Source organism: Heliangelus exortis, chromosome 1 (genome assembly GCF_036169615.1).
Source record: "Heliangelus exortis chromosome 1, bHelExo1.hap1, whole genome shotgun sequence".
Lineage (NCBI taxonomy): Eukaryota > Metazoa > Chordata > Aves > Apodiformes > Trochilidae > Heliangelus > Heliangelus exortis.
In genome coordinates, this window is record NC_092422.1 from 186028978 (window position 1) to 186047118 (window position 18141).

At 36.2% G+C, this 18141-nt stretch overlaps 1 protein-coding gene across 8 annotated transcripts in view; it reads right to left on the bottom strand.

Moving 5' to 3' along the window:
* The window catches only part of MAGI2 (membrane associated guanylate kinase, WW and PDZ domain containing 2), a 694924-nt gene that overhangs the window by 466101 nt on the left and 210682 nt on the right, over positions 1 to 18141 (bottom strand). For all 8 annotated transcript variants that reach the window (XM_071734034.1, XM_071734029.1, XM_071734032.1 and 5 more), the window contains exon 2: positions 10536 to 10652. In XM_071734034.1, coding sequence (XP_071590135.1) covers positions 10536 to 10652 — 117 coding nt within the window. The remainder of the gene's footprint in view (positions 1 to 10535; positions 10653 to 18141) is intronic.

Consider the following 18141-nt stretch of genomic DNA (forward strand, 5'->3'; position numbering starts at 1 on the left):
TAAAATGGGCATTGCTCCTCTCCACCAGCAATGTTTTCAAACAAAAAGCAATGACTTCTGCTGTGCCTTTTATGGTATCTGATTTATTTTACATGCACATCTAGAAAACATACTCCTTGGGGAGCCTGAATGTGTTTGCCTTAACAGGGTCAGGTTGACCCTAACATAAACTAAGATGTTCACATGACTGCCCAGATCAATGTCATAGGTGCTTAAGGATTTGTCCTGATGAAAACTTAAGCAGCTAAGAATTTTATCTCTCTGCAAAGTTAGATGGCAAAGGAACATGGATTTTAATGACCACAGATCTAGACGAGAACTATGTCCCTCTGTGGTTTTAACACTAGGTCTTTACATTGCTGTCAAAATTTCATTTTATTTTAATTTTACACCTTCCAAATTTCAGTAGAGTAATAGCATATTTTTTTTTAACCAAAGACTGCCTTCTTTGCCTCTAGTTCTAAGATAGTTTTACTATTTTAAATTTTAATCTGAAAAAATGTAACCACATGCCATATCATTTTAAGTTATTCTGACTTGATAACACTACACGATGAAATTAACATACAAAATAGTGTATTTTTCTTTACACTTCTTAATCATACAAAGCTATTTATAACAAGAAAATAAGAATGATTAGATACTGGCATTTGCAGTATATAGGTACCCAGCCAAAATGAGGAATGATAAAATTTGCACTTTGCAGACCTGGTATAAGCAAGCACATGCAATTAGTGCAATTCTAATTCTTTGCCAAAAGCTGTGAAATAACTCAAAGAGCCTCAGTCTGCTCATAATTCTTTAGATTACCTGCACTCATATGCATGAAATGATTTTGCTATCTTTTGTAAATAAATTGTTTGTACTCAAATGTGAAAACTAGACAAAAAGTGTGCACAAGTGTGTAGCCAGCTGGACCTGATCAGCTGCTAACTTTTTGGGTTCTACATCAACTTGCACAAGCTTTGCATAACATAGGGCTTTGTATCAATTTGTCCTAAATTTTGTAAACTGTAACTATGAGCTGAAAACGTAAAAAACTGTATAATAGCACTGTACATGAATGTGTTCCTGGTATCCTCTTTTTCCACATCACTTCCTCTGGCATGGAAAAAAAGGAAAGCCTTCTTATTATATGAGACTGCAAAGAGCAGAACAGCAACAAAGAGATTGACAGAGGATTTGCAAAATAGGATGAAAAGACCCAGCTCTTCACTGCTTGTGGAATCCAAAACAGCAAAGGAGAGAGAGTTGCTACACCTACAGGTCAAGCCAGGTCAGGAAACATAGGTAGTGTTGGTAACCTTCCACAAGCAAACCAAACTCATAGAGACTCAGGAACATTCAACTTTCGATGTATTTTAGTGGAGGACAACAGAGAACATCTTTAAAGGGATAATTTACAGCTTTTGCTACCAGCACACAATCTTGTCTAAAAACAATTTCTGAAAGGAAATCTTGTGAACTCACCATCTGAATGCCACCATAGTTTACATTTTTAAGTTAATTAAAGGTCATTAAATAACAGGCTATTCTCTGAATTCTAAGAGCTCTTCAAGAAGGAATACAGTGCAATGTGCACTTGCCAGTTAAATGAAGTCTCCTGTGAAGAGTCAATCACAGCAGGACAGAGCCCTACTGCATGACTCCTGACAAGGGCAATCAAACTTTCCAGAAAGTCATCTTCTTCAAAAGAGGATTCTGTTTTTTCAAGAAGGGGTAGGGCACTTTGTCTTTCAAAGAAAAAAAAAAAAAAAAAGTCTCTGTATTTCTCTAAGATTAATACATGTCAAAGCACTGGTCAAGCATCCAGTCAAACCAGTACTAATATGCACTGAAACGAAAAGCTTATCAGTCAATCAAAAACAAAAATGGAAATCAGAAAATACAGATGACTTTAAATGAGTGGCAGTTTGCATTTTTTCATTAGCAAAACACCACTAGAGTGCAGGTACAGGCTGCACTGTCAGCAGCCTAGAGTGGATTTCATTATTTCCTACATATAAAATTATCGAATATTTTTGTGAACTATGTCAAAATATCTTAGCAATGTAGCACATGTTACGGGTTATTTAAAAGAAAATACAAAGGAAAAACATTGATAAAATAATGGCATCTGTAATTTATTATTATGAAATTTAATAATAAATATATATAACGTATAACTGGAGAACATATTGTTTTCTAGACCCTTTTATATATGCCCGTGCCAATTGCTCAAAATTTAAATACATGACTTTTAATATCTTTAATATATTTCTGCCATTTCCCCAGTAAGAACATACTCCTATTCAGAATTTGACAAAATTTGACAGAATGATTTGAATAATCCATATTAGATTGATAGCTAGTCAAGAGGTTGATGCATTAATAACAGTAATACACTGGAAAAGGAAAAATGCATTGGGTAAAATAAAAACCTGGAGATAAGGATAAAGTTGAGACAAACTATCATGGGACAAATACAGGACAGTGGTACCCTCAGGGTGAAAGAAAATAAAAAGACAGGACCTGCAGAAATGAGTTTTCCTCATAACACTACTCCATCAGCAAATTAAAAAAAATAATCTCACCCCTACTGGTGAAACCAAAGCTTTATTTACTCTTCATTCTCATTTGTTTTCCTCGTAAGGATTTATTCCAACCAGGCTACTTCTGAATCTAAGATGATGTCACTAAAGGCACTAGAACATTGAGCTTGGTCTATCTTGCACACAAAGTTTGAAATTTTCTTTTTTTGTAAGATCCAAAAAATATGAGGGATACCTTGTTCTCTAGAAGTTAAAGTTTGACAAAAGACTCAAAGCTTGAAAAAACCTTCACTATACTCTCAGTTGTATAATCTCATTAATGCAATGCAGATGTGACCTTTTCAAAGGATGGGAGCAGTGACACACAGTGGGGTGTCCAAACAAATCAGCAAGAACCTGGGTTCCAGTTCATGTGGGGAGGCTACTTAACTGCAGGTGCATTTCATAGACATAGTTTGGTGAACTCAAACTTGGCCAACTGCTCAACAGTTCACATAAATTGCTCAATATTCACCATAATGTCTATTCACAAGGCACTCCATCGTCACTACCACTGATTTCCTTTTCTTGCAATTGTAGGTGAAAGCCCCAGAAAAGAAAAAACAAAGGAAGCATCCCCTGCCAAAATTAATATTGGACCTTTTTATTCAGTGATGCAAATATGGATTTAGTAGCTTAGTTTTGGCACACAAGTCTGAATATCAATTCTTTTACACAGCTCTTATTCTGTATCCTTTGTTGGTGCTTTGTGTTCCCTATTCAGTTGTTCTTTAGATAGAAATGACCAAGGTAAAGATTATATAGTGTGTGACAGTTTATATTCTACAGAAATAACACAGAAAAGATGAAAAGAAAAAAAAAAAAAAAAAAAAAAGGCTGCTTTGTATGATACTAATAGAGACAACAAATCCTAACGTCATCCAAAGACATTAAAAGTTCCAAAAATGAGGGTTTTGAGGCAACTCTAGTGGAAGCAGTTCTAACATTCCCAGATGAACTGCATCACACACGACAGTTTGTACAAGTTTTGAAGCAAGTGCTTCTGCCTTTATGTAAAGTACCTCAGCTTCCCTTAAGAAAAAAACCCCACATTTTCTATGTATCTGACTGTAGATGGAGGCTAAATTGATCTAAAATTTGTATTTTGAAATATAAAAACTCAAGAAGGCAATTAGAAAGATAAGGTAGTAAATAAAACATGGTTTTGAAATCACAAGGAATAGTTACAATCAATGAAGCTGTAACTTCTGTTAATCATATTTGTAATTTGCACAGTTTCACAGTTGACAGTTTTGCTATTTTAGGAAAGAGGTCAATAGTACAACTAAGACCTTCAGGCTGGAAAAAGCCTACTACTGTAAGGAGATGCAAACTCTACCCAAACTTCAAGCTGCCTGAGGGAAATCATGAACTATGACTTGTACTTGTAAAATAAGTTAATTGCAGCCTCTTCTATTATTTGCTGCACTTGTTCTGCAGATACAAGGTACATTATCAGAGTTCTGCTACTGCCCCTAGTTTTCTGCTAGTTCTCGAGTAATCAGTCAGATTACTGCTATCATCAACATTCATTTACAACTATCACTATCCCTTATCCTTCTGGTATCATGTGAAACAGAGAACTCATTTTGCAGTACTAGAAAGCCTCCTCAAAGTTAAATGAAAAATGGATCAATTCTTAAAGGAAATCAGCACAAGTACCGTAACTAAACTTCTCATCTGGAACGATGCATGTGTTATATTATATATAAATAATTACAGACAGATGTGATTAGCAACACCAGCTGTTTGCTAGAGACATTCTTTGAATTGCATGCTGGTTAAAACCACTAAAGGAAGGTTATATTATTTTGCAGGAAAGCTGCTTTAAAAAGGTCAGGCTTGTAATTTCAGAAATTCTTCCTGCTTTTTTACATTGCAAAAGCTTCTAGTGTCTTAAGTGGTAGTAGCTTTCCAGTTGGCATTGCATCAGATTAGCTGTTATACAAGTAATGATATTGGCACTGAAGTATATATATATAAAAAAAAATTACTGATTTTGGATTATTTTATTTTGAAAATCAGAGAGAAAATCATGGCATTTAAGCATGTAGAAGGGAGGGAATGAAGTAGTGAAAAGAAGTGAAGTGGGGTATAGAATACCCAGTCTCCCTTTCTTATAAATGTGATTTTGGTGCAAGGACTTCAGAACAGCACAATCTTTTGTAGCTGTTCAGCCAATTAAATATTCCTACTGTCTTCATACCATCTTTTATAGGACATTTAAGGTGTAATATTGTAAATGGTATATAACTACTGCTCTCTATTTTGTTACATCTCTTCTCACTTCATACTGTACCATATAAGACATATGCCATCTCCCTTTCTTCTTGAACAGTATTTATTTTCTTTGGACACCTCTTATTTTAAGGTGACAATTTAAAACGTATGGATTTGTCACTGAATAACCGAGGATTGATTTCCTCAATATGTAGGACTAGGAAATTTCTGAGAAAGAAATAGAAATGATGTGTATTTTCTCTAATGACTAACAAATAGCACAATAATTTCTATTAGTGTTGCTATTTGTAGACAAAGTTTAGACATCCATTTACTCCACATCTTAATTACGATAGAATCACAATTCACTTTGATATATGGAAAAAAAAAAAGTTTTTTTCTTTGGTTTTCTTTTTGTTCAGTGCTTCCCACTGATGTCAACAGTGTCCACACTGTGAACCCAAGCATTGCTTTGTGCCCACTGACTGAAAGGCAGAGCAGTGCTAATGGTAACCTTTACCACTCTGCTCTAAAATAGTCACAAAAATCCATAAAACTGCACAAAAAAGTCAGTATGATGATGCATAAGTCAGTCTCTTATAACTAGATGCTCCCAGCACCTTCAGAGAAACGGGTCAGCATACCCTGTGCACTGCCAGGAGGTAACAGGAATACTACATGTGGCAATGGAAAATAAAGTGCAGTCCATGGGCATCAATATAACCAGCACTCCACCTCACACAAGTCATCTCAGGCACTGCCTGTGCTATGGGTTTATTTTTTGACTCTTCTTTCTTTTCTGTATTTAGGCTGCCAGGTATTTGAAACAGTGATCTCCTCTTCATCTTCTGGTATATGGGGATGGGCTGCATATAGGCCAGTGGGGCCTTCATCTCACAGAATTACCTGATTTGTTTTAATTTTGCTTGAGATGCAAAAAGGCCAAAAAGCTTGCCAATGCTTCTGCTTCAAGTACACCTTGGAGGTGTGCTCCATTAGACATATAACAACAAGAACATTTCCCTAGAGCTCTGCATCACTCTATTCTGAGCCATCAAAGCCTAAGCAATAACTAGCACTTGTCTGAAAGAATAAAGCAGTCATTAAAGTTAGGTACTGTTATTTCCAGTGATGCAGACATTTCTTGGCAGTACTGTGTGCTAAGCACAGGTTATTTTATCCTAAGAATAGTTCCATACGATGTCAAACTGGCAGATCTTTAACTGGCAATACCTGGACTTTCTAATTTATTTCTTTCAAGAACAAAGCTGTGCAACTCAATTTCCACTCTTGAAAGATACTTTTGACAGTGAACGAACTTTTAAGAAAAAATACCTGAAACCTCTGGCAAGTCTGTTCCACACATTCTCCTTTAAATGCTGCTCGCTATACACTACTTAGAAGAGGGACAAAGTATTTTAAAATTTTGAAAGGCGTATGTATTTGTACAAATACAGGTTAGTCAAATATCTCTAACATACTTATAACAGCAGAAATACTCACACAGAACCTTCAAGTGGGTTGTACCTTCACCCAATATACATTCATTTGCCATTTGATTTCTGCCACTCTTTCTTCACCTTTAAATTCATAAACTTCAGATGAAAACCTGGGTATGTATTTGGGATTTCCTTTAAGAAAGGAAATTTACTCAATATTGTCACTATCTTGTTAGAATGACTAATATAAAAGGTATTAGAATTATTTTAAATACTACTCTATGATACCACCTATTAGGTCCAACCCCAGGAAGGAAGGACAGGAGAGGAAAGCCTCATCCTAACTCAGTATATAAACACCCAGAATAGGCTCACTTCTGACTGGTACCCATGAAGAAGACTATCAATGACTGTGGTCTCCTAATGCACAGCTCTCTCCCGAGATGCTGACTTTTGCAGATGGAGATTTCTCCTCATGGCTAATGGCACCTAACTTTGCCATATACGACTAACAAAAGCAAGTCCAGAAAAACAAAACAAAACCAATTTTACAAACCCAAAAATCACTGCATTCGCTTTCTCTTCTGGGAAGAGGAGTAGGCAATAAACAGAAACACTTTATAATATGTGACTTCATCAATACACACACAGTATTGCAGCATGTAAATTAAATATATTTATTCATACATAGACCAGGTTATCCTAGAATAGAGCAAAAGCATGTTTGAAAGTGAGGCTCTCATTTAAAGTCACTCAAAATGACCCAAGAACCTAATTACTCACAGAAGATGGTGGCAGAAAGGAATGTTATTATTATTAGGTCTTATATTTGCAGCTCCATGTATTACCTATATTAACCAAAGAAAGCAATTATAACACCAATGGGCAAACCAAGCAAAAGAAGGAATTATGACTGTTTAGAATGTAGGGAACTATAGTATTTCATGACTTCATTTCTTGCCTTTGGGCACTCACATTTAGCATGTGGCAGTCACATACTGAACCTTTTTACCTAGGCTGTGACAAATGTCTTGAATAAACCATCCCTCCTTTAAGTTTCTGTTTTAATAGAAGTACTGCATTATCCAGTGCAGTAAGCCTGAGCCACACACACCTGGTCCTTTCTATTCTTTCATCAGTGGTTTTATTTTAAAATGCAAACACTAGGAAGGAAGTTCATCATCCCCATGACATTTTTTCTAATTATTTTTCATTTCTAAACTCTTTTAACATTATCACATATTGTTTGCCTTTCAGTGACTCAGTATACTTCTCATCTGTATTATTTTTTTGTTTCCCAGCACCTGAAGTTCATTCCTCCTGCTTGCATAAAAACAAGACCTGAGGCCTGACAGAAGACCACTGCCTAGTCCTCCTTCTAAAGATTGCCTATTTTCTGCTCTATTATTTTTAGATATACAGCATTGCAAAAGTTTCTGCTTCTTGACCTTGTCTGTTGAAAGTTTTACTGCTTTTCAAACTCAGCTTCAAATTAACTGAACTTTTTCTTCATTTGTTTGTTTATGCATCAGTTTCATTACTGCTGTCACACAGCTCTGGTGACAGAGCTACTTAACTGCTGCGTCTCGACTGCTGCAAATACAATCACACATTCTGCCCTGGGATATGTGTTTGTAATTCCTGTTGACAATGCAGTGAAAATCAATTTCATATGGCACTGAGAACTGCAGCCACGTATGGAAGGCAGCATTTGACTTGTAGGGCTACATGGTCATTTCTAGTTTGGTAGAAAATGCCAATGCACTATCAAAAATAGAGAAATGCAAGGATCAAGAACCAACCAATTCATGCCATCCACAAGGGCCACAGTTTCCAAGAGCAAAATTGATCCATTACCCCCATGTCATGCTTTTGTGGCCCTTCCATTCTATGGTGCACACATGGATGTACATTTGTATAATGCACAATTATTTTTTTTACCCAATAAACACTGGCTTACCGGTTCTAAGTATATTTGGCTTACCTTGATTTAAGATAAGCATGGATTTAGTTCTACTCTTTCTAGTTTCACAGAGAATTCTCACTCAACTGATGTAAGGATGCCTTACGTCTTCACCCAAAAGACTGAGTAACCCGTGGCCATGCCCCCTGCACTGCTAGGGCCAGTGCTGGCCATCTGAACAATAAGTGAAAAACAGTAAAAATCCAAGGTCAAGTACTCTCTTATAAACGTTCTCCTGGTTTCACTGGAAATTATACCTCTATAACTGAAGAATGATTGTAGCTACATTTGTAAAGGGAAAAGGTTGCCACCCATTTTTCAGATTTTTTCTCTTTATATTACAACCTCGTCATTGGAAATAAACAGTACATTGCATGCACATGGTTTTCTCTATTTTTCTGCACAAGAATCTGACCAAAATGAGTGTTGCTTTTGCCATACTTGTATCCCTCGTTAGATTTGTAATAAGTACATGACTAGTCTGTACTCATAAGTGAGCTTGTAGGCAGTGGAACAGTCAGGTAAATACCACTGCTGCATACTAAAGAAATCTCCATACTAACGGTAAAGTACACTGGGCATGTAACCATAATTCATAGCCTATGGACAAAGGTTAAAAAACAAACACTAAATACTATTTTTGAAAATCTGGTTTGCTCTTAAAGCTGCTCAGCATGCAATAGAACAATGATCTAAGTATCTAACCACATAAAATGACACTAGTAAGTAACAGCAGGAAGGTAAGGTTATAGTATTTCCACATTTCCAAAATGTGGTCTTTGTGGTGGTAGGGCTATTTTTTTAATGATAAATTTCCTTCTGTGAGTAGTGTATTTCACTTTACAAATAAGGAAACTATTATTGCCTCGATTTAAAAACAAAAGCAAAGACCAACAAAACAAGATGAAACAAAATCCAAACCAAACAAAAGCTACTCCTCATGCCCATACAGCCAACAGACAGTACCTGTTACATAGGTGCAGTAGATGCAATACTGTTTGGTTTTCTCCCTTTTTAATCTGGATTTCTGTCATTAACAAGCACTTGCTGGGGCTGTAGTAAGTACATACCTATGCTAATGATCTCCCAGATGTCCAGAAGTGGGATTTAATCTCAAAATATCTATGAATTTGCATCTGCACTTCAGTGGTGATGTTTGTCATCACCTCCAGAGAAACCTAATGCATCATACATCTCACACAAATGTAATGGTCTTGATTTTCTCCATAGAGGTAGCAATTTATTAATGTTTTTCTCCACCTTCATTTTTAACCAGGGATGACTGGAACTTCTTAAATAAAGACTCTATATTTATTTATTTCCAGCTTCCAAAATAATAGGGAAAGCTTGAATGTCTTTTTTTTTTTTTTGGTGGAGCTTTTCAAAGCTCCATTCTTTAATGTAATGAAAGAAAAATTGTGCTGTAACATTCAAAAGAACACAGCACAGCTTTCAAAGAGCATCCACTCATCACCATATACACAGTACAATCACTTACTCAATATACCTTCCTCTGCCTATCACTCCAGTGTCAAGACTGCAAGTTCAGAGGTTCACCCTTTTCTTGTCAAAATCAGAACCTCTCTTTCTTTTTTTTTTTTTTTTCTACTCAGCAATTTTTTTATGAGGCATGGAAGAACTTGAGTCCATTTTAAATGATATATTGTGTGTCAGGCAAGCAGATCTGCTCTGAAACGCATGCTCCTGACAGGCACAGCTTATGCTGCTGAGTTTCATGTTTACTGCAGAAATGGGTGAATGACGTCAATATCTATAAAAATTATTCTAGAGGTTTCAGAATAGTTCAGAAATGGTTACCATTGACTTATGTAACAACAAAAGAACATGGATGCAAGACAATATGAACTTTCATCACCATTCCTGATGCACCCAAACAAAATTTTGTAGTTTATATATTTCTACTGTTGCTCTATTGCATTTTAAACCCATTATATTATTAAGTAAAGTATAATACTGTGAAATACAGGGAAGATAAAGCTCTCCCTGTTGGACATCAACTGACCAGCCCAGAAGACTGCTTCTTTCTTTAAATTTGTGCTTTTTAAAACAGCAGGAAAAAAAACCATTAATATTCTAGAGTGACAACTTCTGAAAACTACAAATTTGAAAACACTATACAGTTTCAAAAATTAATTCAGCATTAGACAGTTCAATTTCTCAGTAATAATGTGGAAGACATGAACCAAGCCACAAATCTATTTACAGGAAGCCCATTCCATCTACAGCCTACCTCTTCATGCCTTGCAAATGGCCCCAACAGCAATAATTCACATAGTTTGTTGCCACTAAGAAAAAAAATGTGTTCATCTCCACCCTACTCACATGGCACTGTGCGGAGGTAGAGATTGTCTCTTATGATCTGCTGGAGCTCATGGTCCACTGAACCTTTCTGGAATCGTAAATTGAGGTAGTGACGAAGGTCCTTATCAACAATGCCTCCTGTCAAGAAAAAGACAAATGGAAGTTTGATTTAAAAGTGTATTGCTTTGATGGAAGCAGTGAATCACTCACAAAGTCTGAATGGCTCATTTTCCTTCATGTTTCTGTCGTTATGGATGACAGAAGCAACAAGAGCTTTATTGTGAAGGCATGCAGTTGGTATGGTGTTAGGATTGATAACGTAAAGGTTAAAACAGTTAATGACTACTAATTGGCTAAACCTGTACAACTCAAAAAATACGTTTAGGATTATAGACAGAGGTATTTTTTCTGCACAAACTGGAACATATTGTTATTTACAAGGACCTAACTAAGTATATATCTAAATAACACATTATTAGGCATTATATTCTCCGTGACCTTCAACCAGTTTCTCATCTGCTTATTCAACAAAGAAAATCTTGGCTCATAATGTCTCTGTAACATTCAGCATTTTCAGTCCAAATAACAAGGATAAAATGCAGCTGTACTTAATGATGATATAAATAGGATATAATTCTTTGTGTTATTTATTTCTAATAGCTCTTACATCTGAAAATGATACTATAGAAAGTTCGGGTGCCTGTTTTATTTCCACCATTGAGAAGAGTCATTAGTAATAAAACACCTCAGCATAATACTGCAAACACAGAGAAAAATTGCATCAAAAACCTGGATTTGCCACTGCTAATATAACTTCATAACAAAATGACTTAAATAATTGTTTAGCCACTGACTCATTTATCATATTCCACTATTAAAGGCATAACTATATCTAATCAAACAGTATGAATAAACATTTCATGATAGTTCCTCTCAGTTTCTTTTAACCTGGAGCACGGATCATTTATAATTATGAGAAAAAGTACATAAATAATTGCATTTCTTCCTTCTCTGAAATTCTGACATAAGAAAATAAAGAATATCATTACTGCACTGAGTTCTGACATATTTCTGAGATGAAAAATTGCAAGCAGATAGATCTCTAACTTGTTGCTTCATGCATTTGACCTTAAATCATTTTTTCAAATAGCATTTACTCTTGAACCCTCTGCCAAAAAGTCTTATTGACCTGGACTATATATAGATTTTCCTGTAAAAAGGAACAAATAGCATTCCTACCTAATTATTTGGAAGTCACTGCAGAGCACAAAGGACTATAAATTGAAATATATTTCTCCTTACAGTATTCTTATTTATCTGCGAATTACAACCCCGTAATCTTATTATTGCTGCTCTTTGTCAAAACCACTTTTTTTCCAGGTTTATGAAAAGCTTAAAAATAATTTCTGTTATCTTTAGCCTAAGGCAAAAAGAACATCAGACTTTCATAATCAAAAGAAGAAAAAAAAATAAAAAAGAAGCCCCAACTCATAACAGACACAAAGAAATACCTTGGTTCCCTTTTCCTAAGTGCTGAGAACCTCCATACAGATCTCTGCTCTTCCAGGATGCCAGGTGAGCCTCTTAGTCTATTACTTTGGTACCACTAACCCTGTTTCTAGCATCGGGCTCCTTTCTAGACCAGACCATCCCTTATCCTGCTCCTTTCTGATGAGATTTCAGAGGAGGTGAGGGCTTCAGAAGGCTGCAGAGGGAAGCTCTGCTCCCAATTGGAATCAGCTGTTCTTTCTCATTGGCTGCAGAGAATAAAGGTCCTGCAGCACTTGCTCTTCTCACTCTAATATACAGAACATGCCCAGTGATGCAGATGCTTTCTGGCAGCCTGAGAAAATGCCAGCTCAAGAACAACAGCTGTAGCCTGCCCACTGACATAAACCTGAATCATTCGACTGATGACACAAGTAAGTTTAGGAACCTACACAGATTTCTGACCCTCAAAGTGCATTTTTTATTTACAGCCTTTTGCTTCAAGCACAGCCATTTACTTCAAGCACAGCCATTTACTTCACCATGTGTTAACAAATGCACTAAGGCCTCTTAAGCACTTCCTAAAGAGCCACCTGATAGTTTTATCAAACTACATACATCAGAGTAGAGGATGAAAATATCTATTTATAGAGGAGATAACTACAGCCTTATATTTTTTACATGTAGATTCAAAAGCAAAAGTTTGTAACAGAAATAAAACCTGTACATGGTGCACAGGAAAAAAACCCAAAAAACTTACCAGCTTCCCAGGATAAGAGGAACATGAATTTTTTTTCTTAATACTTAATTATATACTCTGACATTAGCAAAGTCTATTTTAAAGAACAGTCAGATGAACTACAGACAGTGCATGTACAATTGACTGGTAGAACAGTGAATTTTACATCCTGGAATGTGTAAAAAATAGCTCAAGACTCCTGAAAGGCAGATGCAGTATTTTTAATTCATACTTCCGAATGTCATTCTTCTGCTTGTTGTTTTACCCGATGCTTGTCAAAAGCACACTTGACTCCAGATGTGCTTTCCAGGGACTTAAAATACCTGAGCTTCTGAGCAGCCTGATCCCTCTAAAGCAGAACAACATCTGGAGTGTTCTAGTATAGGGCCATAAGACTTTTTGAAAGAAACAATAGTAATTCACAAATATGTAAACCAGCCTTGAATTAGCAGCAGTGAGTTAGACCTTGTGCTACAGACTTTATAAATCAAGAATGACATGAGTAATAACAATGTAACTAAAAGTCTGAAAGATGAGAAGTATTATCATTTGGTTTACTTGGGAGGGAAAAAAAACCACCTAGTGATATTGTGAGTAAGTTCATTAAAAAAAGAATCAACTAGAGAAAAACTTTTTACAGACAGTAACAATACTGCGCTATTTATTGGTCCTATCCAACCCAGTTAGACAAGTGACTGACTTGGCTTATATAACATTCAACTTTCCTTTATATTCTCTTTTTGCATTACATCGAAAAACATTGAGATGTTGAAAAATTCCTGACATTGACCTAGCTCCCTAGTCCTCTATTATTCCCAGCCAGCCCACAGTGCAGGACCTCTGAAGGATGCTGAGGGGTATCTGTTGCAGGGTACCACCAGCCCCGCTGCAGCTGCACAGTAGCTCATGAGGAGGAGCTCAGAGAGAAGCACTCCCAAAAGCCACATCCTGCTCACTGTGCATGACAGTGAAAGGAAGAGCTGTTGTGTGTCAGAGGTACTATACAGCACAAGCTTTAGAAACCGAACCGAGAGACCATAATTTAAAATATTCTTTGACCATTGCCTTGGGAAGGAGGCTGACAACTGTGCGACAGAGCATGCACTGGCTTGCAGCCATGCAGGGCTTTTTATTTTTTTCTTTTTCCTGGCTTGGGGCCTAGACTCTGTTTCAGTTTCATTTCACTCCAGTGAGTCCTATTGCTTTGCTAGCTGGGAAATACAGGATGTGAATTAAATACTTCCAGTAATGATCTCTTGCATAATGTATGTCTGGTCTAGGTACATCTACCGATCATGATGGCAAACTCACAACCATGACTGAATTTGATTCCAGAGATTATAAAATTAGATACACTTGGATGAACTAAAAAATGTTCTGTTTGTATGTTATCTTTATGAATTTAGTGAGCAAAGTGTATCTTTCTACAGTGTTTTAATGTATTTCTGTCAAATTTACTTGCCTCTATAAAATCTACTCTCAAAGTCCAGTCAAAAGAAATACATTAAAGAACACACATACAAAAGGGTATTGGATAGTTTCCAGCTCATTAGAAGATTGAAAACTGGAGAAGGTAAGTGCCATCCCCAAGAAAATAACAAGGACAAAGGCTCATGGTTTTCTCTAGCCCTAAGTATAGTAACTTTTTTTTTTATAACTTTGTATTCAGTAACCCACTGATGCTGCAGCTGCAGCTTACTCTTGAGTTTTCTTTACAATGGACTACTGGTAAACACAAACACGCCCCTTGTTCCAACAATGTTAGCTCTAAATAATTTCTTACCCTTAAAACAGTTTTTATGGGTTTAAGCTCTCAACAAACAGTTTTGAGTATTCACCCACTAGTGGCTTCTCATCTTATATCATAACCTTCCAGTGAAATGACTTACCAAAACCTGATGTGTCAAACTAATTTTTTTTTTAACAATATAATCAATTTTCTCTCAGCCAAGAACAACATGCCATAGATATTTTATTAGCTGGGATTAAAATTTAAAGGATTTCAGTTTCCTTGGTCTCTATAAATAGTCCTGGTTAGAAATATCTCAGTAAACAAGACCCTTACATCTAGATTTGCATCTGGCATATGACCTGTGCCTGAGGAAAACTAAGGAAATACCTTAAGATCTGTACCCTGTGAAAACAGACTTTTAGTATAAACTACCTCTGGTCTTCTACTGACCTACTTGCACCAATCTGAGTCTCCCCTTCTTTTCAATGAGCTCCCACTTCTGATTGCAAATATAAGACATCTATTTGGCAAAGTCAAATGCCTTGGTTGAACAGGCTTCAGTAGGACTGGAAAGTCCCACTCCAAATATTTACTCAAGTGCTACTTGGAACTTTATCTGAATACTGTGCTATGCCTCTGTGGACATCTGACAATCACTCAAGTTTCTCCTGCAGTACAACACATCCAATTTGGTGCATGCTAAAGTAATTTATCTTTCATCATTCACAGATGACCTAACTGACCTTTCAATCAGTAGCCCAATGATAGCCTGAATTCTTTAAACCAGAAATAAGGAATATCTGACTAATGAGCTCTTTTCTCTACTTATGACATAAAAAATCTTTTACCCATAAAAGTTTTGGGGACTTTTTGTTTGTTTAAGGGTTTTTTGTTTGTTTGTTTGTGTTTTTTGGAGGGGTTTTTTATGACTCTCTCTGAAATATATCAATAATATTCTAGCTATCAGAAATAAAAAGTTACGTACATTGTTTCGTTGTTCATTTCTGAATAGTTTTAAATGGTCCAGAAAGAATTCAGAATACTGAAACCATTATATACAACCCCTCTCAATCACCCCCATCAGTTCAGTGACACCATGCCAACTTACCTATAAAAATCTCTTTTTTTTTTTCATTCTGGTATATATGATCTAACCTGAGGTGACGTATAATTCCCCTCCTTCAGTCCTGTTCTCTGGACCCACCCAGCTCTTAGGTTGGTGTATGCATAAAAAAACCAGCATTGTAAACTTGAGACTGGCACTGCCCAACTGTAAAGGATCCTGTTTCAGCCAGGGCTCCAAAACTTCCTGCTGAAGCACAATTTTCACTGTGAGCTCCCTAAGGCAACTGAAAAGATTTTAAACCTAAAAAGATATTAACTGCCACATCCCCTCGTGTCTCAAAGTTTCTTTCCCCTGTTGTCCCCTCAAGAGAAGAGCACAAGATTTTTTTCTTGCACAAGTCTAGTGACATTTTATTGTAATACACTTCAAGAAAATATCCTTAAGAAAGCACTCATGAAAGAGTCATTGATGATTACCATTACTTACATGAACTGCTAGAGTTTATAGTACAAAAATACTTTTTAAAAAAATAAAGTACATCTCACCTTAGTACTTGATTAATAAAGATGTCGTGCATTTAACAATTCTGAACCAGTATGAGGTGATTCGCTTTAAAAGTTTCTTTAACTGGCAAGAGTAACCAAAAAAAGTCACTTTTAGGAGGGAATCTGAAAATTCTAAGTAATATTAAAAGTTTCTGTTGGATTCTATAAGGATTTGTTATTAGAGTCTGCAGCTAAGCCTGATATTTAGGGGAAACTGTTCCCAACAAACCTATATAGTGCTTGGAGGAGTATAAAGATGAAAGTGGGCACTTCACTAATCACCATATATTGGGCATATTCAACCCTGGAACTTCCTTCAGGTTTCCATGTAAAATATGTAATCACTGTAACAGTAGTCTGAAAACAGTACATAAAACCTTTAGTAAAATATAAGAAGTAGGTAGTAGCTTCCAGTCATCAGCTGAAGATTATATATTTTGCTTCTAAAGCTTTTCTACCCCCAGATTAAATTCCGTGTGTCTTCTTTGAACTTCAGCCTGGCTCCTACTACTACCTTCAAACATGCCTGCCATCAGAATTATCTGCAACAGAGCCCAGAAACACTGAGGATTGACTGAGCCATGGAATCCTGTTAAAGTATATCATGCTCTGGAATTATTTTAATTTTGCGGCTAACCTTAAATCTCTGTATGAAATGTGAGACCCAAGTGTTCTCTGCTGGAAGCAAAAATGTGGTTTGTAATTCTGTAGGGAGACTGTGTCACAGGAGAGTCAGCTGAGCCAAACACATCTGCATTTTATACCTTATCTCAGATAAGGTATATACTGAACTTCAGCTCTTACTCCAATAGTAAATCTTCAGTCCTTGTGGCTATAGAAACAGCCTTCCATTGTGGACCCAGCTGCAGCACCTTCCAGAGCTTGTTGGCAGCAAGCAACATTGACTTCAAGATAGGCATGCCCAAGGTAACCTCAAAAAAATGCTATTTAATTAGGAAAATCATTTTGTTGCTTTGCTATTCAGAGCTACTTTGTTCTGTTCCTTTTTTGTTGTTGATGACCCAGCACAGTTCTTGACTGGAATTTTTAGAAAACCATTACTTGACTGGTTGGTAAAAAACTGTTAAGCTTGACTTCATGTAACAGGACAGTTTGGGACATTTTGTTTTCACAATACTTATGCTTACATTCTGCATTCTAGTTACTAGGTGCATAAAGTAGAAGTGATATTTGAATACTGTTGCTGGTTCTCTACAAAGCTTGTCTGGAAATCAACTGCCTTTTACTCTAGTTCTGAAATTGACTGAAGCTAATTATGAAACAGCTGTTTGTAGGTGCCTTTAGCATATCATTGATTTGACTGATAAACCACACATAAACATTAATGATTGCTACTGAGATTTTTAAAAGACTGTAATTGTTGCTACAAGACTTACTGCAAGGGAAATATTTACTTTTATGGATGTTTTTGACAAACATTAAATTGTGAGGGATTATAAATTTACTTACAAAGTGAGAATGTCAAAAATTACTCGCAGCCTGTTCTGTCATATTGAGCCCAGCAATATCTACAAGGATAGATTTCTCTTGAACTTTAAACAGATTTAGAGAAGTCTTACTTCAAATGCTACCTGGCCTTCAGATGCTCCCACTCATAGAAATCTATTTTTATTTGGACAAAGAATACTGCAACAGAGCTTGAAACTTGTTAAGGCCAATGTTTGTTATGTGATTTGACTCTCAGATACAGCTCCCTAAGAGAATGATAGAAAAGTCCCAACTGGCTTCAACCGGAACAGTCGGAAAAGGGAAATAAAACATCTTACTGGTATTTTTCTAAAGAAAATAACTCTTTGAAAAGTGGTGGCACTTGAAGATGAAAACTCTTAGAATAATCTTAACCGAAGATTGACTGAAGCATACTGAAAACATTTTAACAGAACTAAAGGCTGGTTTTTATCTTCAGAAAGCACTTATATTGTTATTTGTGCTCAACGTATTTCCAGGAAGCTGTTCTGAGTTCTAGGAAAATCCACATTAGCCACAAATGTCCAGTAGACAAGTTAACCAAGGGGAAAAAGAAATTCATAATAATA